This window comes from Kryptolebias marmoratus, linkage group LG3 (genome assembly GCF_001649575.2).
Source record: "Kryptolebias marmoratus isolate JLee-2015 linkage group LG3, ASM164957v2, whole genome shotgun sequence".
Taxonomy (NCBI): Eukaryota; Metazoa; Chordata; class Actinopteri; order Cyprinodontiformes; family Rivulidae; genus Kryptolebias; species Kryptolebias marmoratus.
The window spans coordinates 22724166-22733836 of NC_051432.1; the positions used below are offsets into that span (position 1 = coordinate 22724166).

Below are 9671 nucleotides of genomic sequence, written 5' to 3' on the forward strand. Positions count from 1 at the left end.
AATGGATGGATGAATGGATGGATGGATGGATGGATGGATGGATGGATGGATGGATCCTTACCAGCAGTAGTCCAGCAGGTGTGGTGGCAGTACAGGTATGAAGATGTGTTGCCAGTACATCGGGTACAACACAGCACTGAGTGCATGCACACAAGATGTCAGCTACACAAACAAAACAAAAAATAACTTAACACAACAACACACACAATTCCATTTAATAGTTTTTTTTTAGCTGCATTCTGTAAAAGATGAAGTGATAAGTTTTAAATGGGATTAGAAAAAAACCTATTAAATACATGTCAAATATAACTCTTGTTAAAGCTTCAAAAATATGAGCATGCTTTTGTACTCAGGCATACGTATGACTACAAAAATAGCGAACCAAAATTAGTCTCTTACGGTGCTCAGTTTGCTTGCAAAGATGAGGATGCGTCTCTCAAACAGCATGCTGGCATAAAGCTGAAGAAGGTTCCCAACATCTACCGCTACGATCAGCTCTGTCAGGTTCCTCTGGTAAACCCACAGACACGTGCAAATCCATGTTTAATGGCCAAAATGTTTGTGTGCAAAACATATTCTGCTTTATACAATAAAAGGCTTTAACTCTGGGTTTAGTGCAACCAAACATACTCACATTTTCAGGGATGGAAGGCAGACTTCTTGGATCTGGAGCAATGAAATATGGAATCTGTCCAAAAAAAATAAATAAATGAAACAACAGTCAAAATTTAAAAAAGTGTTTTCAGCAACATGGACATAAGTTTCTTCATGCAGGAGTGCTTTAAGAAGTCAAAATGTTGGATTTCATTCCAAAATTTGCTGTTTTTAACAAATCTGCCATCAAATGCAGTTTTATAACCAAACCTTTTACTATATCCCAACGTAATATTAAAAATCATATTATTTATGATTTTATAATAGTCATTTAAGACACCCTTTATATTATACTTGAGATTCTCTTTTATTTGTTAGTAGAAAAGTTTGTATTCAGTGTTCCTGAACAACACTGTAAACTAACTGAAAGTCCCTCCGTTACACTGAAAAACAACAGAGTCATCGTGTCAGTCAGGTCTTGAATATTTGGGTATTTAAATAAATAAAAAAAACAATATTTTCACAATACACAGCTGCATTTGATGGTTGTTGATTTTTCATTTTGGAATCAAACTCAAATACAAAAGGTTACACCGAACAACCAGCTGTAGGTTTGAGCCACACAGAGTTACGTCTCATCATGCAAACATTTTCTGTTCAAGCAGCAACGTTAACAATTAACAGTGCATTATTCTTGATCTTTGGGCAAATAATGTAATTACTCCAAAGACTATAACGGCAACTAGTCAGTGGAGAATGTGTTATTTTGAAATAAACATGTATCCCTTCAGAGGGGTGAGTCACAAGGTTTTAGTCCACACATAAAAGCCATGGAGCTCAGGTAGCCAAAGGTTTCCAGCAGGAGTTAGTTTGTATTTGATCAGCTGAATCTGCTCCGGGGCCACATAAAACTCCTGTGGAACTCACCCACTCTTGTACCTCTGTGTGTTCAACAGGATGGGACACCTCTGTGCTGACCAAAAGCTGCTCTCCCTCAGGAAAAAAAACACAACACGCGATACTTCTGACAGAACAGACACAAAGTCATCAGTTTCTCCTGGATCTGATTGGCTAATTAAGAGATTTACCATCTGCAGAGCGACACATCCGTCAGCCAGGGGTATGGACTGTTTGTAGAGCGCAGCCAGGAGCTCTTTCATCTCAGTAACCTGTTGGAGAAAACACGTTCACGCTGGGACGTTCCTACAGGTCTATGCAAGTTGTAAAGTTCAGTCCTCACCTGCGCTTTTGCAAGGTAGTCGGCCAAGTTGTTGAGAAGTTTGTAAAACACTTCAAACCATGGAAGATAACTAATCCAACAAAAAAAAGATGGGTTCACCGTGAAAGATACTGAAAATGTGAAGTTGCTGAAACATTGATACAACCAGAAAACAGTACCTGAGAATGCAGAGGCAGTTCTGAGTGGTTTTGGTGAGACGACAGAAGCCGAACTGCTGGCATCCCTCAAGGTCAGTCAAAACAAAAGTGAAGTGCTGCACAGTAAATCCATCCCTCACTCTGAGCAGATGAGTGCATTGAACAGCAAACGTATATATAAAACACAAACAGGTAAAAGATGGAACCCTGCCTCCAGTTAGCCAGCTACTATTTTTACTACTTCCTACTCACCTTTGTATGTCATACGGGAAGCAGAACTTGAGCAATGTCTGGCTGGACTCCTAGAAATCAAAGTGGAATTACATGAGCCAAAAAGGTGAAAGTTACTGAATAAACATAAAGCTATCCTGATGCTTGAGTGTGGCTCAGACCATCAACATCATCAACCCAGTGAGCTCACACAAAAAAATACCACAATACAGTTAAATAACAGGTAAAACACATGTAAGATGTGAAGTCTTTAGATGTGTTTCTAGGATGCAAACATTTATCTACTGTAATAAATCTAAAGTAGGCGTGTGAAATAAATGTGGCGTTATCTGAATAGTCAGGCAACCACAATTGCAAATGAGTACCTGTTATCATTTCCTTTTTTATTTTACCATGATTTTTAGTACCAATACTAGGATTTGTTTTTATTATTTTGCAAATTTTATATCTGTCTCTGGTGTTTAGTTGCCACAAATACAACAGTTTTTTTTTTTACAGTTTTTGTATCTTTTCAATATTATCAATCTTAGAAAACACATAAATAGCTGTAACTTAGTCAATTTGACAGATATTGTGCTAGAACTTGGTGTGGTAGAAGCTGAGATTCATTCCCAACTTATACTCTGAGCTCTAAATGATTGCACAAGATGTGTGTTTAAAAGCTTGTCATTAATTATTGGAATAAACTGCAGCTACTCGTTAGCAAAATGCCTCATAACCCACTGGATGGCTTTTAATGAAACTCTCAGAAAGTAATCATCAGGCACACATTTACAGCTGATTAACTTTGGAGCCAACACAATTCAAGATGGCTGCCATAGCCAACTGATCTTAGAAAACACAGAAATGGCTATAATTCAGCCATTTTCACAGATATTGAACTAAAGTTTGGTGTGGTAGTAGCTGAGCATCGTCCCCAACACATACTTTGAGTGAAACACAATGTGTTACCTCTTTGCTTAAAACATTGACATTAGCTGTGGAAATCAATCCTTTCTTTGTTAGCAAAATATCTCATGAACCACTGGATGGATGGAACTTTTGGAATCAACCCAGTTCAAGATGGCCGCCACAACTAATCAACCTTAGCCTACATAAATAAGGCTATACCTTAGTGAATTATACAAATAATGAGCTAAAAATGCGTGCAGTAGTAGCTGACAGTCACTCACAATGAATACTCCAAGCGCTAAAAATCACAATATTGCATGAGATCATGTTATTTTCAAGATTTGACCAAAATAGCTGCACAGGTCCATCTTTTCCCAACATAACATGATCTTAGTCTAAAACACTGGCATGATATGTGATATGAATTCCTTCAAGAAATGTTTTATTTATTTCTAGTCCTACTATACTATAGGTAAGGCGCTTTGATTTACTCTCAGTTTGAATAAAAAACTCTCATATCGGTTTCCGGGACCAGGAGTAGTTACCTCGTTGCTGAAGTCCTCTGGAAACTGAAACTTCACACCAGGGTCTGTGATAATAAAAAGAAGAGAATAAATTAGCTCAAAGCATCACCTTGTAGTAAAACACTGACAAGTCACAAGTTTAGAAAGTAAATAAAAGTGATACAAATTGCTACAAATGTCTGAATGGACATTTCTTCAAGTCAAATTCATTATTTAATGTTTAACTCCTCCAGCTATACAGCAAAATGTTCCCATTCAGTTCATGTGCGACAAGGAAGGCTTTGTGGTTTTTCTGATCATGTGACAGGAAGGATGAGTGACTCTCGGCTCAGCACGAACACCTTCATACACACAAAGCCCGACAGTAAAATGTATTTTTTCACCTGCCTTTTTCATATTTCATGGCCAGTTAGTCTACGTCTGGGTGTAAAACATCACACACAGACCGATGTGCTGTGTGTGTGTGTTTGTGTGTGTAAGCAGTGTCATGCAAGAGCTTGACAAGAAGGTCAGCCACAGCTTCTCTATGGCTGACAAAAGTGTAATTTTATTGACATATAAAAACAATCAAACAAATGGAGGTAAGCAAAAGTGCTGAGCAATAAAATCAAGCAAAAAATAGATAAAAATGAGATAAAACAGCTTTGACCCCTTTTACAAAATTGACAACTGGCCATGCCTGAGCATATTTAATGAGTTACAGAGTAAGAAAATGAAGCTACAGCAGCAGCTGCTTCACCCAGCTCACTGCAGCCCACAGTTTCACTTTGAAAGCAAGAATACTCTTCGATAAATTATTTTTAACCTCCTGAGACCTCAGCTTTTGAATGGTGTGCATTTTTTCAATGCAATGTCTTTGTATGAAGACACAGTGTCTCTGGAGGTTAAATGCACAAGACTTACCAAGGTTTGTTAAATATATGTGTTTTAAGGTGAGCAGCTAATGTATTTTAAAACAAAAACAAAAGGTGTTGTATATCAGCCAACAGCTGCCCTGTTTTCTAAAGAATGGCATCAGCCATACAATAACTCATATTGGACTACCTTTAAATAAAACCAATAAAATAACACCCTTTTAAAGCATTATAGGTTAAATCAATTTTTCAAGCTACATGAATCAAAAATGAATACAAAGATTTGTCTTTAATATTGTTTTGAATGCTTGCAGCTCTTTTATTAATGAGTCTAAGACTTTAAGGAGGTGCCGCCGCACCTTTTAAAACAATCTGTACATCTGAACTCCTCTGTAAGAGGTTATAAACATCCAGTGCTCCACGGAGGGTCGAATATTCTTAAAAGCTAATTGAAGTTGGTTCCATACTGCTAGGAAAGAGAAGAAAAGGCCTCACCTTTGTCTCTGGCTACAGGACATGTTGCTTCAAAGAACCAGTTGAAAGTTCGTTCTGGGTTTTGTCTGACAGGGAAGACATTTCACAGCATTCACGTAAGATTATTCTATGCACCGAGCAACATCACATCACTGCAGGAAAACATGAGCAAAGATGTCAGACACTTGTCGTGGCTCGGTGCCTGATCTGATGAGCTAAAATCGTCATTGTAAAACAGTTGTTAAAGTGAGGGCAGAGAAAAACTGATTACCAAAGACAGGAAGTGAATTCTACAGACAAATATGTTTCATCAGAACATTGAGGTGGCCATTCGCGTGTCAGATGAGCACCCTTTTGCTCTGATATAAAAAGAATGTCTTCCGCTGAGTGTAAAGCAACAGAAAAACGACAGCAGAGTTGCTGCTGGAAACTTCCTGTGCAGCTCAGAGAGGAAGTAATAAAACCACAAGAACTGAGTGACATGCAAGAGTGGTGGTGATGATGGAGGTCGACAAATCATATTTTAAGTGAACTTACTTCAATCTGGAGCCCATCCTGTCTGAATGTGACTGTTTCCATGTGTTTGTCCGGGAGGAGGGGGGTCCTCAGCAGGTTTGCTGGATGACACTCATAGCTCTGATGAACAGAAATGACAGCAGACAGCAGACGTCCGCTCAGTCAGCGCTGGAGTGGCTGAACACTTCCTGATCTATGTCAATATGTTCTTGTCAAAGTGTAAATGACGTGTGTGTGATGGGACGACCTCTCTAAACTCTTGGCAGTGATAAACACTTCTCCTAAATTTTCATTCCTTCCCGTTTCAGTTCTGCACTTCATTAAATTAAAAAACCTGTTCAAAGCAAATATAACAAAGTATAAAAAATTAAATAAAATTGTGCATCTCCATAATTCTTCAATCCATTTTTTTTTCCATGAAGGAATTCCCTCCATAACAAGAACTGTTGAACGAAAATGTGAGCTGATCACACAATATTAGCACCAGTTGCAGAATCTTGAGTAGATTTTTGCAGTGATGCACGCACTTGTTGGATTACAAGCAGTTAGAATACAAAGCAGACTTTTTTGTTTTGCATGTCTGGTTATTGTTCAAATAAACAATAAGAATTCAGACAAGGCCCACAAATCTCATGGCTGAAAGAAGCAAATTCTCAACATCCCGCTCTGACAAGCACTGAGCTCAGTTAACATGCCGCCCTCTCCTGGTGTTAAAGCAAACTGCGGGTCTCCATTTTGGTTCGTTTCATTTTGTCATTCTGGTTGAATCCTGAAGAAGATGTTTCTGTTTGAAACAAAGCTCGTGTCAGAATGTCTTGAATTGATCACACAGAAAATAATGTATGTTTTTCAATATATTTTATTTGAATTAATGGCAGATTTGATATGTAATGAAACTGGTCCAGGTATGGAAAGTTATCCGATGATGGCGATGAAAATGAACTGAAAGCTACTGACAAAAATACCACAATCACAATTGTGTTAGCTACTCTACATGGGCTCTGAAACAGAAGTGTTCAGTATGCGAGTTCCTACTCTGATAGAATAAATGACAAGAAAAGGGAGAGGCAGAGAGAAAAAAGAACTGGGGAACAACAATACAGACACAAAAAAGAAGAAAATTAGAGAGAGATCAGAGTCGGGCTGAAGAAAATGAACGACTGAGTGCAGATGAGAAACGATGAGAGATGTTAGCCTTAGGCGACTTCCTCCTCGCCTTCCTCCTCGAACTCCCCCTCCTCGGCTGTGGCGTCCTGGTACTGCTGGTACTCGGACACCAGGTCGTTCATGTTGCTCTCCGCCTCAGTGAACTCCATCTCATCCATGCCCTCGCCGGTGTACCAGTGGAGGAAGGCCTTGCGGCGGAACATGGCGGTGAACTGCTCAGAGATGCGCTTGAACAGCTCCTGGATGGCCGTGCTGTTTCCGATGAAAGTGGCGGCCATCTTGAGCCCGCGGGGTGGGATGTCGCACACAGCCGTCTTGACGTTGTTGGGGATCCACTCCACGAAGTAGCTGCTGTTCTTGTTCTGCACGTTCAGCATCTGCTCGTCCACCTCCTTCATGGACATGCGGCCGCGGAACACGGCGGCCACCGTCAGGTAGCGGCCGTGGCGAGGGTCGCAGGCGGCCATCATGTTCTTGGCGTCAAACATCTGCTGGGTGAGCTCAGGCACGGACAGAGCCCTGTACTGCTGGCTGCCTCTGCTGGTGAGAGGCGCGAAGCCGGGCATGAAGAAGTGCAGGCGGGGGAAGGGCACCATGTTGACGGCCAGTTTGCGGAGGTCGGCGTTCAGCTGACCGGGGAAGCGCAGGCACGTCGTCACCCCGCTCATGGTGGCAGAGACCAGATGGTTAAGGTCTCCGTAAGTGGGTGTGGTGAGTTTGAGGGTGCGGAAGCAGATGTCATACAGAGCTTCGTTGTCGATACAGTAGGTTTCGTCCGTGTTCTCAACCAGCTGGTGGACAGAGAGGGTGGCGTTGTAGGGCTCCACCACTGTATCCGACACCTGAACAAGAACCAAGCCGAGTTAAGAGAACTGAAAGGCAAAAAAAAAAAACAAGAAGCAGTGTGACTAATGAGTGTACCTTAGGAGAGGGCACCACACTGAAGGTGTTCATAATACGATCAGGGTACTCCTCTCGGATCTTGCTGATGAGCAGAGTTCCCATACCGGAGCCGGTGCCGCCACCCAGGGAGTGTGTGAGCTGGAAACCCTGAAGGCAATCACAGCTCTCAGCCTCCTTCCTCACAACATCCAGGACCGAGTCCACCAACTCAGCTCCCTCTGTGTAGTGGCCCTTCGCCCAGTTGTTACCTGCTCCACTCTGACCTGCAATTTAAAAAAAAAAAAAAAGGGTTAGGAAGGATCAGCTGAGCAACAGAGCGTCCGTACATTTCTAACTGTATCTAATGCTATACCAAAGACAAAGTTGTCCGGTCTGAAGATCTGTCCGAAGGGGCCAGAGCGAACAGAGTCCATTGTGCCCGGCTCCAGATCCACTAAGATGGCCCTCGGCACGTACTTTCCACCTGAAACGCAAAATCCAAGGGTTCATTTTTCGGATAAGTTGACCTGACATTGAAACGGAGTGCGTGTCTGAAGTCCAAACCTGAAGCCTCATTGTAGTAGACATTGATTCTGTCCAGCTGCAGATCGCTGTCCCCGTGGTAGGTTCCTGTTGGGTCGATGCCGTGCTCATCGCTGATCACCTCCCAGAACTACAGACAGATCAGTGAGTCAGATTAGACTCTGGGAAATGAAGTGAATAACACATAACAGCCTTCTTTCACATTGGCACTGATTAAATTAACGCCACACATGGGATAACAGCATTTCAATCAAACATGATCGAATGTGCGTTTTAAAAATGGTGTTCCAGTGCATTCGGCGTCTGAGCCACACCCCTCTGTGTGGCCACGCGCGCAGACACGCGTGCACGTACACGAGCACGCTAGCTGTTCACTCGTTATTTAATTTCCAGGGGGGGGGGGGGCAACAAAAAAACGTTTCTAAACCCCAGTTCTGCAGGAACCCTCCGAGTACCCGGCCCCGGCCCCCCCGGCTGCGCGGCCCTGCTCGGCTCTCCCAGCGGGGACGTCTCGGCTCGCCACCGCCCATCCTGAGGGATGCTTTTGTACGCTACTTTTCACCGCCACGCTCCCCACCCCGCTGACCTACTTAGCGCTTCCTGTGGACAGCGTGGTCCTCCAACAAGCCGTCACGTAAGAAAATGCGAAAACCAGCTCATAGTTACATAAAACTCGGCTGCGGCTGACGAGCGCGCACACGCCCACGGGTGACCATTTTCTTCCACGTACCTTCGCTCCAATCTGGTTCCCGCACTGCCCGGCCTGGAGATGCACAATCTCACGCATGTTGTTGGGGGGTGGGGGGGTGGTGGTGGTTCTGCTCCTCGGCTGGAGAAAGTTGAGAGGGGAAAAAATAGGCTCAGATTTTAGCTCTGTTCGGTCTTGGCCCTGCCGGTTCAAGCGACAGTCTGGCTGAATGGCGGAGGACCTGAGGCTCTGTATTAATCTCTCTCTCTCTCCCTTCTGTATCAATCCGCGGCTGCGCCGTCCCTGCCGGTGCTGCAGCATTACGTCATCTCCATGGCAACGGGAACCGGGCACAGCCGGAACAATTGGCCTGTCCAGGCAAGCCGGCTGGAAGAGGCACGCACAGAGAGGACACTGTCTATTATGGGAATGGCCTGACTGTGGCAAATAAATAAAAAAAGATACTGTGAAATACCGAGATTAGCTCGAGTATTAAAGCTTCTACCACGCCTTCCAGAGCAAATCTGACTGCTTTTGTTGCCACCCCCCCATCCCCCTCTTCCCAACACACACTCACAAACACTAATTGTACACAGATCCCCACAATGCCCAGAGAAATGTTTTTGAAGACACTTAGTGTTCGCATTGTTTGCACTGGCCCTGAAGATTCTGCCGTTTTTCCCATTTTCCATGTGTTAAAGCAGCTTGTTGGTTTGTTTGCACCGTCGCCCATAGAGACAGGATGTTTTAAAACAGAGGCTGGAAGGAAGTGAGGCAAAGAGCTGAGAATGAGAGCCAGGAAAATGGCATGCATTCCTTCTTTTTTTTTTTTCGACGCAAAAGCAGGCCAGTTTGCCAAAAATAACACTGCACACGAGCAGAGAGGTAAAATCACACAGAATAAAGTGTCATAGAGTAACCTGGAGGATC

The 9671-nt window shown here is 43.1% G+C and overlaps 2 protein-coding genes across 3 annotated transcripts in view; both read right to left on the reverse strand.

Annotated features, from left to right (window-relative positions):
• The window catches only part of si:dkey-76b14.2 (DENN domain-containing protein 1B), an 11212-nt gene extending 5563 nt beyond the window's left edge, over positions 1-5649 (reverse strand). The window contains exons 1-11 of one of the 2 annotated variants that reach the window (XM_017425589.3): positions 5483-5649; positions 4967-5031; positions 3639-3682; positions 2224-2273; positions 1993-2112; positions 1835-1904; positions 1683-1763; positions 1522-1587; positions 635-688; positions 400-510; positions 62-162 (exon numbers count right to left, since the gene is read on the reverse strand). In XM_017425589.3, coding sequence (XP_017281078.1) covers positions 62-162; positions 400-510; positions 635-688; positions 1522-1587; positions 1683-1763; positions 1835-1904; positions 1993-2112; positions 2224-2273; positions 3639-3682; positions 4967-5031; positions 5483-5499 — 779 coding nt within the window. In that variant the 5' untranslated portion in view covers positions 5500-5649. The remainder of the gene's footprint in view (positions 1-61; positions 163-399; positions 511-634; positions 689-1521; positions 1588-1682; positions 1764-1834; positions 1905-1992; positions 2113-2223; positions 2274-3638; positions 3683-4966; positions 5032-5482) is intronic. The other variant, XM_017425590.3, reaches the window with a different exon arrangement.
• Positions 5650-6302: 653 nt separating this feature from the next.
• On the reverse strand, positions 6303-9072 carry LOC108241492 (tubulin beta-4A chain). The gene is made up of 5 exons (XM_017425670.3): positions 8784-9072; positions 8075-8183; positions 7884-7994; positions 7550-7794; positions 6303-7470 (listed from the first exon to the last, which is right to left on the reverse strand). The coding sequence occupies exons 1-5, from the start codon at positions 9060-9062 to the stop codon at positions 6658-6660; spliced, it is 1557 nt and encodes a 518-aa protein (XP_017281159.2). The 5' UTR covers positions 9063-9072; the 3' UTR covers positions 6303-6657.
• Positions 9073-9671: the final 599 nt, after the last annotated feature.

Coding starts and splice junctions, on each gene's coding strand:
- LOC108241492 (XM_017425670.3), bottom strand. CDS start 9,062: ATGCTGCAGCACCGGCAGGGACGGCGCAGCCGCGGATTGATACAGAAG. Junction 8,184..8,783: donor GGAACCAGATTGGAGCGAAG/GTACGTGGAAGA, acceptor ATCTGTCTGTAG/TTCTGGGAGGTGATCAGCGA. Junction 7,995..8,074: donor CTACTACAATGAGGCTTCAG/GTTTGGACTTCA, acceptor TTTGCGTTTCAG/GTGGAAAGTACGTGCCGAGG.